Source organism: Prionailurus viverrinus, chromosome X, assembly GCF_022837055.1.
Source record: "Prionailurus viverrinus isolate Anna chromosome X, UM_Priviv_1.0, whole genome shotgun sequence".
Taxonomy (NCBI): Eukaryota; Metazoa; Chordata; class Mammalia; order Carnivora; family Felidae; genus Prionailurus; species Prionailurus viverrinus.
Window position 1 is genome coordinate 100,773,786 of NC_062579.1, and position 20,492 is coordinate 100,794,277.

The 20,492-nt window shown below is 38.7% G+C and overlaps 1 protein-coding gene across 6 annotated transcripts in view; it reads left to right on the forward strand.

Annotated features, from left to right (window-relative positions):
- Positions 1–679: 679 nt before the first annotated feature.
- The window catches only part of SLC25A14 (solute carrier family 25 member 14), a 50,390-nt gene continuing 30,577 nt past the window's right edge, over positions 680–20,492 (forward strand). Inside the window, exons 1-7 of one of the 6 annotated variants that reach the window (XM_047844807.1) lie at positions 680–756; positions 1,454–1,610; positions 6,936–7,029; positions 9,019–9,166; positions 12,019–12,113; positions 13,408–13,493; positions 17,790–17,885. In XM_047844807.1, coding sequence (XP_047700763.1) covers positions 1,476–1,610; positions 6,936–7,029; positions 9,019–9,166; positions 12,019–12,113; positions 13,408–13,493; positions 17,790–17,885 — 654 coding nt within the window. In that variant the 5' untranslated portion in view covers positions 680–756; positions 1,454–1,475. Of the gene's footprint in view, positions 757–1,435; positions 1,611–1,729; positions 1,988–6,935; positions 7,030–9,018; positions 9,167–12,018; positions 12,114–13,407; positions 13,494–17,789; positions 17,886–20,492 lie in introns of those variants that run through there. The other 5 variants (XM_047844802.1, XM_047844803.1, XM_047844805.1 and 2 more) reach the window with 5 other exon arrangements.

The window sequence follows — 20,492 nt, forward strand, 5'->3', positions numbered from 1 at the left end:
GGATTCTAAGCTATGAGCCTGTTTGGCTGGAAGGGAGTGCTTTGCTTAGATGTAAATGGAAGGGAATTCAAATTTTGTAATGCATGCACATAGTTTTTATATTATCTATTTTTAGTAAGAAAGTTTTTGAAAGTAACAAGGGAATTATTAAAGCTGAATCAGTATAGCATGGTCGTTAAGAGCCTAGGCTCTTGAGTCAGACCCAAATTTGAATCCCAGCTCTGCCATTACCAAGTTACTCTAGTAACTTATTAAGACCTCAGTTTTCTCATCTACCAAAAGGGGAAAATAATAGTACCTGTCTCATTGAGTAGTTGTCTGCACATGAAGCTATTTGCCTCATGCTTGGTAATCATTGTACGTCAGGTGGTATTATGTGTGCTGCCCGAAGAAATTTTTTAATAGGGGTAAAAACCAAGGTGTTGACTAAAATGAGAAAGGTCCTTTCACAACAAAGGTATTCCAAGGATTAATTGAACAATCACTTATGTGATTGTTAATTCAACAATCACTTATGTGATGTTCCTGGCATTTACCCGCTTTTCCTTGTACTCACCACATAAGCCCTGTTGTTTCGTATCCTCGCGTGATTTCGGAACGTTCACGTGTGAGGTTTGAAAATCAAAAGTAGTCCATTGGCCAACAGATTACCCAGGGTGCTTTGCAACCATTCCTTCTGGTACCAGGGGGCCAGAAGCTGGTCAGTGGGCTTGGTCAACCAGCTCGCTCGCTCGTCATTCTCCGGCTGGTTGTGAGGTTCGGATTAGCTTGGACTCCTCCGTCAGCACTTATACTCTCAAGACTCTAACTTTTTGTGGTCCCACTTTCTGTTTCCAATCTGCTTTTTCTCAATCGTGTGCTTTGAGTACAGGGCCTGAGTCTGAGTCCTCAGTCGCTAATATCTGGCGTCTAGTCGGTGCTGAGGTTTATTTACTTACTTGGTCTTTATTTTCTTAACGACTTCGGACACTTAATTAAGTACCGCTCACTCCTTACCCTCATTTTCCTACTTTTAACTCCTTTGCTCCGCCCCCCTAACTTTCCCTCCTTTTTCGTACTTTGCGCGCAGGCGCCTTGCCCCACCCCTTCACTACAGTCTGCAGGCCCCTCGCGTCCCTTAGGTTTGGCTGGCCCCACTCTTCTTGCCCCCCCTTCCTAGTCCAATACGCGTCGCCACCCCCCCCCCTTCCTGCTCCTAGTACGCGCCGCACCCCCCCCCCCCCGTAGTCCTGGTACGCGCCAGTTGCCTGGTAACGCGGGAACGAGGCGACATGTCTGCCCCCAACTGGAGAGCACGTGAACTGCAGAAGCTGCCAAATTGTCACGCCTTCTTTCTCCCTACACATCCCAAAAGTCAGGTTGCCCTCTCTGAGCCTTTGCACCCGCAGCCTGCTCGACTCCCCCGCTTAGACCTCTGTAGTTCCCGCCTCTCATTTTGCGCCTTCTTTTCTAGGCTTTGAGGAGGCGGTGTTGGAATGCCGGAGCCACCACCGTTGCCGAGGCGACAACTTGGTTACTTCCGTTGGTTTCAATGCTTCCGGGTTGGCGTTGCGGTGCCGCTTCCGACTGTGGGAGCCTCGGCTTCCCAGTCGTCCGCTGAGCCTGAGCAGGTGAGGGGGAGCTCCTGGACATCCAGGCTGGGGAGCGGGGCTGGGCCGCGCCAGGCCGCGCGGGGCCGGGCTGGCCTTGTTCCCGGCCTGGGAGGGGCTTAACGGTCCTTTGATCTCTCTCTCCCCTCAGCCGAGTCCCTTCCCTGTCTTTCACTCTTCTGGCATCGGTGGTTTTACTTCTTCGATTGAACCCTGCTTCCTCGACCCCCTTGGGAGGCCGCCTTCTTCAGGCGCCTCCCTTCTCTCCACGAACTCGCTCTGACAGCTGAGGAACTGGCAAGATCCTGCTACCCAGAGGGTGAATGGGTATCTTTCCTGGAATAATCCTAATTTTTCTAAGGGTGAAGTTTGCAACGGCGGCCGTGATTGTAAGCGGAGTAAGCAAACACCTCCATTGTGTTAGTGTGAGGGATGCTGTTAAAAGATGCTCCCCTTCAGTTTCTACCCCCTGCCACTCTTTGAGGTCAAGGCATTGAAGGCATCTATTAAAATGCAGTTCAGCTAACTAATTGGGATGACAGCTATTCTCAATATGAATTAGTTTCTCAGATAAGGTAACAAACAGCAGGGACGTTTGTAGCTTGCTGTCAGTGTTTCCTTGTTTTTTTTTTTTCCAGGCTAGGGATGCTTAGAGTTATTGTGAACTTTTGTCTTCATTCCCTACATCATCAAGTTCCTTTGTGTCTCCATTTTAGAAGTTTATCTCTAACCTCATTGTCAACAAGCATCTTGTCTGCTTTACTTCACAACATCCTAAGCTAGTTTCCTTGCCTATCCTGTTTGGAATCCACTGTTTGCGGCAGCCTGAGTAGGCTAACTAAAATGTGGTGGATTTCCCCAAGTCCCTTCCCTGTTCAAAAACTTACAGCCTCCCTCCCACCCTGCCAAACACACATTTTGGTTTCAAGCCTTTCAGCCTGTTTCTTTATCATACTTCTTGTCTGATAATTGTATCAATCTGTTAAGAGAATTCTCTGTTCAGGTTAGGTTGCACTATTCCTTCTCAGAACAAGCTATACTGATGCCTGCCTCCACATGCTGTGTCCCCCCCCACCCCCACCATGTTTGTGTCTCTGTTCATCCTCTTTTCCTCCTCCACCCCTCCCTTACCTAGACCTATCCTGATTCTACCTGTACTCTGTCAAGGCCCATTTTAAGTTCTCTCATCTCCACAAGCCTTTCAAATTATTCAGGCCCATGCTGATTGTCTCCTTTACCATGCTTCTGCTCTTACAGTTTGTACTATGTAATTTAATACTTAATTTTTTCTCTAATGAGAAACTTTGATTTCTTCCACCAGACTATAAGCTCTTGAAAGGCAAGTACTCAATTTCATACAACTTTATCCCCACCCCAATCTCCTTGATTGTCCAGGAAAGATAGGTTGAATGATAAATACTGTCCTGATGTTAGATCATGTGTTCTGTTTTTTTTTTTTTTTTTAACATGAGGTTTATACTCATAGCATGTTGCAGGTTTGGGCATTTTGTATGCTTTCAATAAATATTTGCTTCATTCTCCATTATTACTTCCCAAGTCTGAGTATCTATAATGCCTACTCTTTTTAAAAGGAGAAAGTGAGAAAAACACTCAAGATTTTTCTGACCAGATCTTTGGAGTAATGTAGGGCTATGTAACTTGTATTCTAGGACTTTCTTCCACTCTCTAGGCTATCAGATTTTCCTTAGTCAGACTTCAGTATACACGTTTGCATTTTAAATACATTTTCATTGGCTTCTTTATGCGATGAATATTTAAGGTTTCTGTTTTAATTCAGATGTGGTTTGTTTCCTTTTACCCATATCTGGGGATAGCCCTCACAAGTAAAAATCATTTTTAGTGTGCTTGGGGTCTTTTACACAAGTAATTCTCTGTAACAAAATCAACGGGGGAGAATTAGGCAGAGAACCTCTGACGATCAACAAAAACAAAATGTTGTTTACAGAGTGTAGCATTGCTTTGGTCCAGCAAGTTAACTTTCTAAGTTCTCACATAATCTTTTACGTACACACTGCATACATAGATAAAGGATATTACACGGGAACCAACCAAGTATTTAATAGATGTATACCCAATTCTGTGCAAGCTATTCTAAGGGTTATGAAAAGTACTGTGAGACATGGTGTTTGCCTTCAGGGATCTTAGCTAGTTAAGAGAAAAATAACATGGAGCAACTGGAAGATAAGCCTCATCCTGTGTGCCTGAAATTAAGATATACAAGGGGGTGAATGAAGGTTCTAAAAACATTGCACAACTGTGGAATAGGTATGACATGACATGTATGCAGACTTAAAGGTTTTAAGGTGACATTTTAATGATTCAGTAGTGTGATATGGTCTCACAAAAATGACTGCCATTTTCAGCTGTAGTAATTGAAGTATAATATAGTGAGTGATGAAAACTATTGTGGATATTTACCCTGAGAAAGATAAGATATAGGAGGGCATGATAGCTGTCTTTAAATACTTGAAGGACCCTGTAGGGAAAAAGAATACATTCGTTTAATATTACCTCCCCAAATGGGTGAAAACTAGAGGAAGGCAGACTTTTGGCTCAGTACGAGGAAAGAAGGTTTAAAATCAGACCTAACTAAAGATGATAAAGTACTTTTTTGTAACAAGATTCTTTCCTAACATTGGAGGAAAAGGGATTTTACTGTCAGATGGGGGTGGGGAGGTGACAGTGGTAGCAGTGTCAAATTTGGCCAGTGGTCCTCAGAATTTTGGATTTCATGGATCAATAATATTTAAATGAAAGTGTGGAGAGGAGACATAAATTAAGGTAGCCAGTCTTATTTTGCTAAGAAAGGCACTAAACAAAGTCAACTACCAACTATATTTCATACAAGAAAGGTGATTTTAAAAAATGCTCCAGGAGTAGGAAGAACAGGATTTCCTAATAGATAGTCCTTTAAATTAAATACATTTGGCTGAAGAAAAAGGTATTAGGTGCCCTTATTTTCTTTTTTTCATCTCAGAATTGTAAAAACTTCATTAAGGAACCACTGGGCCGACTGACTTGAGATTCTATTCCCTGCTATGGCTCTGCCCCCTGCCTTTAACTGACTTATTATTATTGTTCCCTGAGCACATCTTCCTTATTAAAAGTCTGGGTAGCAGGTAATAAAGTTCTGATAGAGGCTTTCTCTGTAATGAGATGAATTGAAAGAAGTTGTAAAAAGAAAGCTTTGGAGAGAAGCATAGCAGCCATTTGAAATGCTTGACTGTTTTGGGAAATCTCTAAATTGTGGGGGGAAAATGCCCTCTCCATTGACCAAACTAAGAGAGGGGATATGTCATGGTCCTTGCTTTTCCATGCTTCCCCTCTCGCTGTGTGTGTCGTGTGTTACTGTTAATTGTAATAAAATGTGCGCATAACTGAAAATGTTAATAAGATAATATTTAGTACTCAAGACTCATTTCAGACTGTAGCTGGTACTAGAAGTGCCTATTCCTGCTTTGTTTTCCAGAATTCCTTTCAATAATTTTCCTCCAAAAGAGCTATCTGTTCCCGACTCTGTATATCAGATGGACTGGCTGATCCCACTAAGCTTGAAAGGAAGTTTCCATAATTATGGAATATTATTTCCATAATTATTATTCCATAATCCATAATTATTCCATAATTATTTGTGGCTTCTAACTAAAACATTTGTCTGCATGTTTGCTATCCTCTTTTGGGAAATTGTTCATTTGTGCTTAGTTACAGAGATTTCTTTCTGGGGAAATAAAGCAAAACCTTGTCTCCTCTAAAAAGAGACTGTGACTCAATGGTGCTAACCTCAGATTGGGCTGTGGGGGAGGTGGGCAGTAAGTAATATCTGCTAAAATGTAAATTTTAGTACTTTTCAAAATGTAGTAATGATAATAGCTAATAGTTGAACTAGAGGGCGCCTGGCTGGCTCAGTCTGAAGAGCATGCAACAATAAACTTAAAAAAAGTTGAACTAGGTGGCAGGTACTTTTTCACGTATTTTACATATATCATTTAATTTTCACAACAACCCTATAATATAGGATTTATAATTATCCCCATTTTACAGTTCAGAAAGCCCAGGCATAGAGTGGTTAAGTAACTTGGTCACAGAGCTAGTAAGTGGTAGTGTCAGGGTTTGAACTTAGGTAGTCTTACTTCAGAGTCTTTATTCCTGACCATAAAACATTGGAAGATATTTTTGAAATTCAATAGTATATGTACTGTGAAGTTCTGAAAAAGGAATATTTAAAAGAAATCTGAGAGTCCATCTTAAAAGATTACTTCCAGCTGGACCAGGATTTAGGAGGCAATGCATAGAACAGTAGTAGTTCTTAAAGGATGGAAGCACCAGCATTATCCGAAAACTTGCATATTCTCAGGCAGGACCCAGACCACTAATCAGAAATTCTGAGGGTGGCCCAACACTCTGTTTTAATCTCTCTTCTAGATCATCCTGGTGCACATAAAATTGGAAAACCACTGATCTAGAGGGCAGAACTGTGGGGAAAAGAATCCAAGAGAAATAGTTGAGTGATAGGAAAAACAAAAATGAGAAGATTGAAGATGACAGGTCTAATGGGGGTGGGATGGGGAAGAAGGCAAGGGGACTGGGAGTAGAATACATTGTTAAAAAGTCAGAACATCAAAGAAAAACATTATTTGTATGTATGTGCTTTAAAAAGACCAAGGAAAAAGAGTCACTAGATGAATGTAAGTTAAATGTCAGGGAGAAGAGAGACATCATTTATATTATTTTCATTCCTCTGGGAACCAGAAGAAGATGAAAAGATACTTAGCTCAGCTTGGGCTTTGTGGGGAGAAGCTGTGTATAGCTAGAAGTAGCTAGATGAATTAAAACCCTGCAGTTTAGTGGAGAGATGAGAGGGCTAAGAATATGAGAGGGTAGTGGTGTCAGCCTTTGCTTTGCACCTGAATCAAGATAACTGAATACCATGAACTGCTTTTATGAGATGCCTCAGCCTATATAATTTGAACTCCAAGTTCCTTCACTTGTAATTGTCTAGTTGAATGTCTAAGTTGGTTGTGCTGGATGGACTGAAACTTCTTCTTTGGGTGGGGCTATGGATAACATTAAAGAAACTAGAGAAAGAAGGGCACAAGTTGATCTTTGAGGGAATTGCACGCCTACCCGTACAGAGTGGCAGTAAAGAACACATTCATGATCATCCAGTACATAAAACAGGATCCCCCATTTTGTTTCATTCCACTTGGTAGGGTTTTTCCTCTACATCTGCTTCATTTACTAATTTTGTTGATATAAATAATGTGATCAAACACTAACAAATGCTCCTCACTCTTGTGCCTTGTTCTGATTTGTGTTTATTTTTAGCCCCAGAAAAGTGCCACTGTAAGCCATGAGATGTCTGGTCTGAATTGGAAACCCTTTGTATATGGCGGCCTTGCCTCTATCGTTGCTGAGTTTGGTAAGAATGTGAAAACTGACAAATCTGCTTCTTATGGTATAGATGGTAGCTTATGGTGACAGTTATTTTGGGGGAAAATTAGAGAAAAGGTGAAAAGAAGCTCACTCTCTTTGTTTTAAAAACTATTGTCTCTAAGCCATCGAGTAATATTTTCTAAAAAAGTACTACTAATGGTATGGTGAGTGAGGTTAAGAAAGTCAAACTTAGGGGGTGCCTAGGTGGCTCAGTTGGTTAAGCATCCGACTTTGGCTCAGGTCATGATCCCGCAGTTCGTGGGTCTGAGCCCCGCATCAGGCTCTGTGCTGACAGCTCAGAGCCTGAAGCCTGCTTCAGATTCTGTCTCCCTCCCTCTCTGCCCCTCCCCGACTTGTGCTCTGTCTCTGTTGCTCAAAAATAAATAAATGTTAAAAAAAATTTTAATAATAAAAGTCAAACTTAGGAAGATTTTTTTTATAGTTTAATGATTTGTTAATTTGCTCTAGGTTTAAGTAATGTACATGAAAAGATAAAGGGAGTTTAACAATATAGGGGTTTCTGCTATATTTTTGTACTAATGGTCTTTTCTTTATGCTAAGTTGTTTATAACTTTCTTAGTATTCAGACTTTTTTTCTTTTCTTTTTAAAAGTTTATTATTTATTTTGAGAGAGAGAGAAAGCAAGCATGAGTGGAGGGTGGGGCAGAGAGAGAGGGAGACACAGAATCTGAAGCAGACTCTGCACTGTCAGTGCAGAGCCAGTGGGGGGCTTGAACTCACGAACTGTGAGATCATGACCTGAGCTAAAGTCGGCTGTTTAACCGACTGAGCCACCCAGGCATCCCCAGACTTCTTTTTTCAAACCTCAGTCCCATTTAAAAAAAATTTTTTTTAATGTTTATTCATTTTTGAGACAGGGAGAGACAGAGCATGAATGGGGGAAGGTCAGAGAGAGAGGGAGACACAGAATCTGAAACAGGCTCCAGGCTCTGAGCTGTCAGCACAGAGCCCGACGTGGGGCTTGAACTCACGGACCGCGAGATCCTGACCTGAGCCGAAGTCGGATGCCCAACCGACTGAGCCACCCAGGCGCCTTTCTGTCCCATTTTAGAAGAAAATTGATTAATAAGATCAAACTGGATTCTTCTCTATTTGATTTTAATTTGGAAATATTTTTTAGATTGTGTTTTTTCATCTCCCAATTTTCTCTTTCCTAAGCTATTTGTAAGTGACCCAACCCATTAATCTTTGTTGACTTTCTTGGCACATGCTCTGGTGTTATGATACCAAAGTCATAAGTGACCAGAGCTACATAATCACCTTGTTAGCTTTAGACTTCGAAATATTCCCTGCAACACATTTTGTCAATGTAATGACCACTTTTGTGTGTGGAGGTAACTAAAGAAGTTTGGTTAAAGACATTTCCCAGGCACTATGTTGGTTATTAGTCCAGAATTAAACGCAGAACCAAGATGAGTCGGCCAAGTAGGACTTTGCTGTTATCTTTCATAATATTAGGGAACTATTTGTTTCTTGTAAACAGATAAAAGAAAAAAAACTCACAAAACTTTATAATAGTATATAAGAGTACCTGGAACAGCAACCCCATGCTTTCCCATATTCTTTGTGAAAAATTAGATTTATGAAGAAGTGGGGAGTCAAGGTGGGGGGGTGCAGAGGAAGATTCAAATGCCAAACTGTATTATGTTAAAGATGAAATTAAAACATCATTTAAATTATTTTGTATTTGCAGTATATTAGGACCATCTTAAAGCATTTTATTATATCAGTTTCAACTATACTGTGGGCCAAATCCTACTGCCTAGATACAGTACAGTATATTTCACTTTACCATATACAACTCTTCTGAAAGTGGTACTCTTAGTAGAGATATCCCCTATGTGTTATAAAAAGGACTTCATCTTATGTTTTCAAATTGTCATTGGCTTAAATTCAGCCAAAATTTAACCATGAGTCTTTGGAGAAATTTATAAATCAGTGTGTTCTTTCATAGGAACTTTCCCTGTGGACCTGACTAAAACACGCCTTCAAGTTCAGGGCCAAAGCATTGATGTCCGTTTTAAAGAAATAAAATACCGAGGAATGTTTCATGCCTTGTTCCGAATCTATAAAGAAGAAGGCGTATTGGCTTTGTATTCTGGGTGAGACTGGATTCTTTCTTTACCTCTTGAATAGAAACACTTTCAAAAAAATTTTTCTGATGTTTATTTATTTTTGAGAGAGAAAGACAGAGCATGAGCAGGGGAAAGGCAGAGAGAGGGAGAAACAGAACTTGAAGCAGGCTCCAGGCTCTGAGCTGTCAGCACAGAGCCCGACGCGGGGCTCAGACCCACGAACCGCAAGATCATGACCTGAGCCTAAGTCAGACGCTTAACTGACTAAGCCACCCAGGCGCCCCAAAACACTTTTTAAAGAAACTATGTATTTCAGTGGTCTGATAGTGTGTGCCCTTCATATTCACCATTCTAACTTGTAATTCAATATTCCTGTGCAAGTTTCTATTTCACTTGCTTGTAAGTCTTGAGCTTTAGATTTTGTGTTCATCTGGCTTTGCGTGATATATTTTAAAATGGATATCTCATTGCAGCATTGGCTTTCTCCTGTTTTCCTGAGAGTCATCAATAGCCCCTGTGAATAGCAGCACCAATTAATGGCTTATATTTCTGTGGTATTCTTCCTGAGTTGCCAAATACTTCTTTTAAAAATTTCCTCTTTAAAGAAATACTATTCTGGTAGTTTAAGCATAAAATGCAGAATGTGAGAGAGGGAGACTGATCTTTTTTTGTCAATTTTTAATTAGTTATAGGTTTGTGGTTTATTGTCCATTTTGTCATGTATCTGCTGCCAGTTTCCTAGGCCACTCCTGCATCTAGGTTACCAGTTTACTGCTCAGAGAAGGGACATCAATTTTATTATTAACCTATGTTAGACTTAATTTTGAAAGACAATTTTCTTAGGGAAAAAAATCAAGTAATACATCTCGAAGCAAATGAATCATGGATCATCTGTTTCACCTTGTTCTTTAATCAGCATGGACAATCACAAGATTATTTATTTCTAATAGCAAGCAGTAAAGTCAGAAATATGCATATTTAGTCATCGTTTTTAAAATCTTAACCATCCAAGCTGCTGTCGTCTTTCTATTTATAACTACTAAAGTATAGTTCTGCAACTTGGAAGAATCTCAAAGGGGGTATGAGTGAGAATGTCTTCAGTTTATAAGCAGAACTTAAATATGGTGAAATCTTGGCTCTAGTATCTTCTTGATAGATGAAAGATATATGTACAGCTGTTAGGAAGTAAGGTTGATTTTTTAAAAATCTCCATGAGGTGAATAATGGTGTGTACTTCTTTTCCTACATTGCTAGATTCAATTTGCTAATATTTTGTTAAGGATTTTTGCATCTAAATTCATGAGAGATATTTTCCTGTAGTTTTTCCTTTTTGTACTCTTTTTGTCTGGTTTTGATATTGGGGTAATACTAGCCTCATAAAATGAATTGGTAAGTATTCCCTCTCCTTTTTTCTGGAAGAGATTATGTAAGATTAGTGTTGATTTTTTTAGGTGTTTGGTAGAATTCCCCCATTGAAATTGTCTGGGCCTGGAGGTTTCCTTTTTGGGAACTTTTAAATTATGAATTAAAATGTTTTAATTGTTATGAGACTATTCAAATGATCTATTTCATGTTTTTTTAATGATTCCCATATTTTTATCTGTTTCATTCTGAATTTTGGTAGTTTGTAGTTTTTGAGGAATTAGTCCATTTCTTCTGAGTTGTTGAATTTATGAGCATAAAGTCGTTTATAGTAGTATTCCCTTATTCTTTTAATGGCTGCAGAATTTGTAGTGCTGTTGCTTGTTTCATTCCTGATATTGGTGACTTCCATCTTTTTATTACTATGAACCTTGCTAGAGGTTTATCAATTTTATTGATTTTTTTCAAAAAAGCTGGATTTTTCTCTATTTTTGTTTTCAGTTTTATTAATTTATGCTCTTTACTATTTCCTCCCCTTCTTCTTGCTTTGGGTTTATTTTGCTCTTCTTTTTCTAGTTTCTTGAGTTAGGAACTTATGTTGATTTGGGATTTCCCTCCTTTCTAATGTAAGCATTTCGTGACATAAATTTCCCTCTGAGCATTGCTTTGGCTGTGCCCTATGTATTTTAACAGGTTCAATTTTCATTTTTATTCAGTTCTATGTATTTTAAAAATTTCCTTTGAGACTTCTTGTGAACCATGGATTATTTAGAAATGTGATGTTTGATTTCCAAGTGTTTGAGGATTTTCCTTACTGATTTCTAGTTTGATTCCATTATAGTCAGAGAACGTACTCTATATGACTTCAATTCTTTTAAACTTGTTGAGTTTTGGGGTGCCTGGGTGGCTCAGTCGGTTAGGTGTCTGACTCTTAATTTTGGCTCAGGTCATGATCTCATGGTTTGTGGGTTCAAGCCCTGTGTCGAGCTCTGTGCTGACAGCATGGAGCCTACTTGGGATTCTCTCTCTCCCTCTCTCTCTGCCTCTCCCCTGTACTCGCTCACTCTCTAAATAAATGAATAAACTTAAAAAAAATAGTTGAGGGGCGCCTGGGTGGCACAGTCGGTTAAACGTCCGACTTCAGCCAGGTCACGATCTCGCGGTCCGTGAGTTCGAGCCCCGCGTCGGGCTCTGGGCTGATGGCTCGGAGCCTGGAGCCTGTTTCCGATTCTGTGTCTCCCTCTCTCTCTTCCCCTCCCCCGTTCATGCTCTGTCTCTCTCTGTCCCAAAAATAAATAAAAAACGTTGAAAAAAAATTAAAAAAAAATAGTTGAGTTTTGTTTTATGATCCAAATGTGCTGTCTCTTGGTGAATGTTCCACTATGCTTGAATAAATGCATATTCTGAAGTAGTTGGGTGGAATGAGGTGAGTAATGGAAATGAGTAGACTATCTAGATGTGTTTAATCTGCAAGTGCACATTGAGTATAATTGACTTTTTCTTTCTTTTTTTGGCAGAATTGCTCCTGCTTTGCTAAGACAGGCATCATATGGCACCATCAAAATTGGCATTTACCAAAGCTTGAAGAGATTATTTGTAGAACGTCTAGAAGGTCAGTATAGACTTCTTCTCTTTTAGGGTGATACTCAGAGGGATTATCAAAATCATGCTTACTAAGAAGCATTCATCATAGGATGCTTGAGAGTGGATGACAGTCATTGCAAGGACAAAGCGAGTTCATACTGACTTGGGATTAATCCTTGCAGGAGTGATCTATGAGTTAGAAGGACCTGCTCTTTAAGTTTGTCCCTTTTTCTATCAAAGAAAAAAGAAGGCTTCTGGTCATCACAGAGGGAACATGGACAAGTTTGTCCAGAAAATTAATGCTATCTTCATTGCCAAAAAGACTTCAACTATAAGCAGTTCTGTAGCTGCCAATTTTGATAAGCTTTTGTTAGATGGAGTAATTTTAGACTATTCTAGATTCTGTTGTACCTATGACCACCTTACCCACATTCAGCATTATCCTATGTCTCTATTATTGTTGCTGTAGCATTTCTAGCCTGATATTGTACTAAATGGTTATTTTACCACAGGGCTGTTGCATGGTTGTGGATAGCTGGAGAGCCTTTTGATTAGTAATGTCCTTTGAGTTACTTGATTGTCCTAAATTGACTTTTTCTGGAGCCTCTTCTTTGAGGATTCTGAAGGATTTACTTCCTAAAATAATTTCCTTTCACAGATGCTTCACTTGGGTTTACCTAGTTTCTGTTTGTAGGCTCTCCATGGTAAGAAGGCATGGTGAAGATGGAATTTTCATTTTAGAATATTATGCTCTGTTTCTTCTTCTTCTTTTTCTTTTTCTTTTTTTTTGGCTGAGTGGATTTAATTTCAAATGACTAGTTTTTCACATTTGAACTACAGAAACCTGTAAATAGAGACCAGTAGATATCAAGGCCAGTCAAAATTAATATTTAAGTAATTTTTTTCTGTTACCCGTAAGCTTTTACCTTTTAAAATTCTGTTGCTACGTCTTTAGAGTTGATGATTCTCCAGAAAAATACTTAAAAAATTTTTTTAGGTGTTTGAAATGATTGAGGAAGAAATACCATATTCTGAATTTATGTGGGTTATTGCCAGTTGCTCTATACAGAATAATAGGACATGTGCTAGTGTCCTTTAGAACTACCTTTAAAAAATAGTGATTTATGTTTTATAATTTTTATGTTTCAGTGATGATATGGGATCTAGAAATATTTGAGTTTTTTTTTTTTAATTTTCATAAGCTTTGTGGTTCATTTCTCACAGTCAATTCTCTGCCCAGGGTTCCCTTTCTCTGAAAGATCAGTACTTTATTCTCAGAAACTAGTACTTAATACAAGCAGATTTTTTTTTCCTTTTTACAGATGAAACTCTTCTAATTAATATGATCTGTGGGGTAGTGTCAGGAGTGATATCTTCCGCTATAGCCAACCCCACTGATGTACTAAAGGTAAGAGAGGTCTGGTAGCATTGGATGTATGCAATGTGATGTGAAAAGAGCATGAACTTTGAGTCAGATCTCCACTTGCCAGCTGTAAAACCTTTGGCAAATCACTTAACTGTGTTAAGCCTTAGTTTCCTCATTTGTAAAATGAAGATAATTTAGTACCTATTGCATAGGTTTGTTTAGGATTAGAGATAATATGTGTAGACTGCCTATCACACTTGGTAGATTGTAGATGCTCAGTAAATAATAGTCAATTTATTATGATATGCATTGATCCTTTGGTCTTTAGAGTATGCAGAGCTGTATAAGATTCTTTCCAAGGACTATGTAATTTTAAGGGAATCAGTTTTCAGATACCTCATTTCCATTTATATTCTCCTAAAATTGATCTGAGAAAGAACTTGTGTTTTCATTTTTTTTTTAATTTTTTTTTTCAACGTTTATTTATTTTTGGGACAGAGAGAGACAGAGCATGAACGGGGGAGGGGCAGAGAGAGAGGGAGACACAGAATCGGAAGCAGGCTCCAGGCTCTGAGCCATCAGCCCAGAGCCTGACGCGGGGCTCGAACTCACAGTCCGCGAGATCGTGACCTGGCTGAAGTCGGATGCTTAACCGACTGCGCCACCCAGGCGCCCCATGTGTTTTTATTTTTAATAGTTCTTTTCCCACCTTACAAAAGAAAGGCATACTCCCAACCCATTTTAAATCTCAGTATGGTATATTGACCAGTGGTGTAACCTGGGGTACCAAACAAAGGGATACATCAAAATATAGTTTTTGGAGAAGACTCCTTTAATAGCTAATTGACGTACCTTAGTCTATAATGCATCTGTCTTTTCTTGTCTTACCTATATTTCCATTAAGGATGAGATTTGGCTTTTAAATGGTATATTTTGGTTTGTGTTGGGATATTCTGAATACAAAACTCGAACAGTATAGGTTAGTGGTATTGATTTTTAAAAATATAATTGGATTTCTTTCAGATTTTATCAAAAGACAGGATGAAACATTCATTTTATAATATTTTTTTTTAAATTTCTTTAATGTTTATTTATTTTTGAGACAGAGAGAGACAGAACATGAATGGGGGAGGGTCAGAGAGAGAGGGAGACACAGAATCCGAAACAGGCTCCAGGCTCTGAGTGGTCAGCACAGAGCGCGACGCAGGGCTCGAACTCACGGACCGCGAGATCATGACCTGAGCCGAAGTCGGACACTTAGCCGACTGAGCCACCCAGGCGCCCCCATTTTATAATATTAATCATCATCTTATTTTATCTCATAAAATGGTAAACAGTTTCTACATAGTTACTAACTTATTTAAACTTAGGATTAATTAAAAGCACTAAATATATGATTATAATGTGTGAGAGGGTCACAAGTTCTTGAGAGTTATTTTAGAGGGAATATGAGAAAAAAGAGGACATATGCTTTATTTATTTGAAACCATAGGTGGTTAGGTTAGTGAAGGAGAGATCTATTGCAATTCAGAGAGTTTTGAGAACCAAGAGAGTGACATGAAAAACCGCACACAAGAAAGAAACCAGTGATGGTTGATGGAGAAAAGATATGAAATGAACTTTCTAGGTTAAATTGAGAGTAATATATACAGAATTTTTATCACTTTTGATTTGAAGAGTAAGTATTTGTGAAGAGAACTGATTGTATCCTAAAACTTTAAAATATTTGCAATATAATTACACTTGACCTTTTCAAGAACAATAATACTTAACTCCCTAAAGCTTCCTTTCTTATCCATGTGGATCCTAGATTTAATCACCTAAGTGATTCACTTCAATTTCCTGTCCCTTTGACCTGCCTGGTACAATTACAACCATTGACCCATGCTATAATCTTCCTTTTCCTTTCTTATACCTGGGTAGGGCTGAAGGCGCTGGGGGTGGGGTGAGTCACAAACTTAGACTGTGATGGTACCAATATAGGATCTATAATCATAATTGGGTTGTTCAGTTCTTGCCTATATCCTTGAACAGCTCTTTCTTTGATCTATGTGTTGCTTCCTTGCCTTTGTATATATAGCTCTCTGACTGTAATGCCTTTTACCCCTTTTCTCATGAATTTATCCTTCAGGACTGCTCAGGAACAGGGCCAGGACTAGGATGAGACAAATGAGGTGCTCCTTGTGGATGCAAAATGGAAGGGGGCACAAAAGAAAACCACCTCAGTAATCAAGAGAGATAACATTTAAAAAATTTTTTTTAATGTTTTTTATTTTGAGAGGAGCTCAAGCCAGGGAGGGGCAGAGAGAGAGGGAGACACAGAATCTGAAGCAGGCTCCAGGCTCTGAGCTGTCAGCACAGAGCCTGATGTGGGGCTCGAACTCATGAACCATGAGATCATGACCTGAGCTGAAGTTGGACACTTAACCAACTGAGCCACCCAGGCGCCCCAAGAGATAACATTTTTATGCAATATTTTTCAAAAATTAAAATGAATGCAAATTATTCACGATGAATAAAGTATCAATATTTTGTATAATTCATCTCACCTCCTCACCCTAATCTCATCCTGTTGGATTCTGTCTTTATATTTGGTTCATTGTGGGGTTTTCTGCATTCATTTTCATGTCTTAAAATATTGAATTATTATTTGGATTACTGAGGTTTTTTTGAGTCCCCCTCCTACATTTGGTTCTGGAGGAAAGTGCCATACTTGCCTCACCCTAGTCCCAGCCCTGCTCAGGAATCACTTCCTTAAAGAAGTCTCCTACTTGCTTCACCCTAGTCCCAGCCCTGCTCAGAAATTACCTCCTTAAAGAAGTCTCCTACTTACCATAGGATATTTGTAGTTTTTTAAATTTATCTTTGTAATAGTTTCTATTCCGATTTAACTGAGTTTAGGTTTTTATCTCAAAACTCTTAGTAGTAGCAGTTGACTTTCCACGTAAAAACATGCTGTTGTCTCCTGATTTACCAAAGACATTTATTTTATTTTATTTAAAAAAATTTTTTTTTCGGGGCGCCTGGGTGGCGCAGTCGGTTAAGCGTCCGACTTCAGCCAGGTCACGATCTCGCGGTCCGTGAGTTCGAGTCCCGCGTCGGGCTCTGTGCTGACGGCTCAGAGCCTGGAGCCTGTTTCCGATTCTGTGTCTCCCTCTCTCTGACCCTCCCCCGTTCATCTCTGTCTCTCTCTGTCTCAAAAATAAATAAACGTTAAAAAAAAAAAATTAAAAAAAAAAATTTTTTTTTTCAATGTTTATTTTTTTGGGGACACAGAGAGACAGAGCATGAACGGGGGAGGGGCAGAGAGAGAGGAAGACACAGAATCGGAAACAGGCTCCAGGCTCTGAGCCATCAGCCCAGAGCCTGACGCGGGACTCGAACTCACGGACCGCGAGATCGTGACCTGGCTGAAGTCAGACGCTTAACCGACTGCGCCACCCAGGCGCCCCTCAAAGACATTTATTGACACCTAGAGTTGTGCATCCTGAAAATCAGGCCCACATTTGGGCCACTAGTATTTAACGACTGGCTGCTATGATTCTATGTGTGCAGTCACGGGGGGAATTGTACCAAATCTTTCATGTGGCTTTTTTTTTAATTTTTAATTTTTGTTTATTTTTGAGAGAGAGAGAGTGCATGCAAGCTGGGATGGAGCAGAGAGAGAGGGAGACAGAATCCAAAGCAGGCTCCGTACTGTCAGCACAGAGCTCAATGCAGGTCTTGAACTCATGAATGGTGAGATAATGACCTGAGCCAAAGTTGGACGCTTAACCGACTGAGCTACCCAGTTGCCCCAACTAATCACATTTTAGAAGAATTATTTTCTACCCTCACTGAGTACTTGTTCTCTTTTTCCCAAAATTTCTTCCAGCTCTAGAATTGATTGACTTAGTATAAGGAACGTGAGGCTAATGAAAATCATTTTTTTAATTAAAAAAATTTTTTAACATTTATTTATTATTGAGAGACAGAGCATGAGCATGGGAGGGACAGAGAGAGGGGGAGACACAGAATCTGAAGCAGGTTCCAGGCTCTGAGCTGTTAGCACAGAGCCCAACACAGGGCTGGAACTCACAAACCGCAAGATCATGACCTGAGCTGAAGTCTGACACTTAACCAACTGAGCCACCCAGGCACCCCTGATGAAAATCATTTTTATAAGACATACTTTTACACAAATTACACTTCTAAAATATGTAGTTTGTCATTAATTTTATCAGAATAGCAGGGTAACATTTCTGAGAATTCCCAAATACTGTTTTCTTAATTTTAAATGAGTGAAACCTCTCATTTTGGTATCTGTTAAAACAAAATGTTCACCCCTTCTTACTTTAGATTCGAATGCAGGCTCAAGGAAGTCTGTTCCAAGGCAGCATGATTGGCAGCTTCATCGATATATACCAACAAGAAGGTGCCAGGGGTCTGTGGAGGGTAAGTACTCTTTATGCACCTTTCCTATAAATTTGCAAAGAATACTTCTTATACGAAGCCATAAAATTATGAATTGTCATCTTATGCTGTTTAATTTTTTGTAACCCAGAACATAAGGTAAGAAACTTTCTTATCACCTATGAAAGGACCAAAACTTACCAGTTTCTTTATTTCTGCTTAATGTTTGGGGATGTTTGTGTGAGAGAAGTTAATGACATTACTTGAGATAGTCATTTTGATTTGTTTAAATTCACAGTGAATTTAATTCTTCAATACATATTTTTGCCAGTTTTGTACTAATGCTGCACTATATGTTTGTGATAGTCTCTGATTACCTAAAACAGCTTTTCTTAACCTTATAAAAAGTAAAAATTGTACTAAAAATATTGAGATCTATAAAAGAAAAAAATCCAGTATTATTAACTAGAGATAATCACTGTTAACATTTTGCCATTTAATCTTCCAGTCTTCTATCTACTCCTGTTTTTGTTTTTGTTCCTATACCTTATCTTATTTTAATCACTTAATAAGACTACTTGTAGAATATACACAGATAGTAGAATGGGAAATCCATTAATAAATAGGCTCTTAAAGAAGAGAGCTTTGTGTTTTTTTTCTTCCTTCATATTTTTCCCCAACTTCCTATAAAAATTTTAAACATACAGAAAAGTTGAAAGAACAGAACAGTGAACACCTTATATACCCAGATTAAATGACTGTTAACATCTGGCCATATATGCTTTATCTGTTTATATGTGTGTACACAGATAAACATACACACACATTCTTTTTTTTTTTTGCTAACTTATTTGAAGTTGCAGACATCATGGTACTCTCCTAAATAGTTCGTTATGCATCTCCTAAGAAATAAGGACATTCTCCTATATAATAATACATAATAATGATATCATTATCACACCTAAGAAAATTAACAAGTCCTTAATACCTAACATCCAGTCTGTATTCAAATTTTCCTTATTGATGAGACCAGGCCAGTTTTCTTATAGAATGTTTCCCCTGTATTTCCTTCAAACTGGAAGTTAGGTTTGTTGACTTGATTAGATTCACATTAAACATTTTGGTAAGAGAACTTCATAGGTTACACTGTATATTTCATATTGTATCAAAGCAAGAAGCACATATTACTTTGTCCCACAATTAATGATGCCAAGTTTGATTATTTGGTAAGATGATGTCCACCAGATCTCACCATTGTAAGAGATAAAAATTTTTCCCCCTTTGTAATTAGCAGGTAACCTGTAGGGTGATACTCTAGCAACATGCATATATCCTGTTACTTAATAACCTTTCACTTAATGGTCTTAGCATCCATTAATGATCCTTGAGGTTTTCTTTTTGATAACAGGGTGCACTTTCTTGATTAGTCTAATTTAAAACCAGAAAATGGACCTAACTAGATATTTTCACAAACTAATGCTAAGGGAAAGACAAAGCAGGAATGACAATAGGGAGTTTTTGTCAAAACATAGCTACTTTATTTTTAGTTAAAAATTTTAATTGTGGTAAAATACACGTAACATAAAACTTAGCATCTTAAACATTTTTAAATGTACAGTTCAGTAGTGATAAGTACATTTACATTGTTGTACAGTTAGTCTCTAGATTTCTTTTTTCTTGCAAAACTGAAACTCTGTACCCATTAAACAACTCCCCATTTTCCCCTCCCCCTGGTGACCATCCTTCTATCTGTCTCTTATGAATTTGACTATTCTGGATACCTCATGTAAGTGGAATCATACAGTATTTGTGTTTTGTTACTGGCTTATTTTACTTAGCATAATTTGTTCCACGTTCACTCATGTTGTCACTTGTCAGAATATCCTTCCTTTTTAAGGCTGAACAATACTCCATTGTATCTATGTACCACATTTTATTTATCTGTTCATCTGTTAATGGGCATTTAAGTTGTTTCTGTATCTTGGCTTTTGTGAATAATGCTACTCTGAATATGGGTGTGAAAATATCTCTTTAAGACTCTGATTTCAGTTCTTTTGTGTGTATACCCAGAAGCGAGATTGCTGGATCACATGGTAATTCTATGTTTAATGTTTTGAGGAATGGAATATAGCTACTTTCATGATCCAGGCTGCTTAAATCGTCCAGGCATATAAGATAAAGAAGTGAAGTACATTGTGTTATGTACTCTTTTGACACAGACGTGTCTTATTTGCATATTAAAATATAGGAATAGGGGTGCCTGGGTGGCTCAGTTGGTTAAGCATCTGACTTCAGCTCAGGTCATGATCTTGAGGTTCGTGAGTTTGAGCCCTGCATCAGGCTCTCTGCTGTCAGCACAGAGCCTGCTTTGGATCCTCTGTCCCCCTCACTCTACCCCTCCCCCACTCACACGCTCTTTGTCTCTCTCAAAATAAACTTAAAAAAAATACAGGAATATTTTTTCATTTCAACACGGAAATAGGTTTACATTTTTCTTCAAACACATGGTCTCCTTTGTCATTGTTTTATTTTCCTGCTTTAATTGTCACATGAGTACTGGAAACATTTTATTTTCTAACTTCATTGTAAGAAATAACAGCACAAGTGAAAGTCAGAGTTGGAGACATGGTAGAGAGTGATGGGGACCCT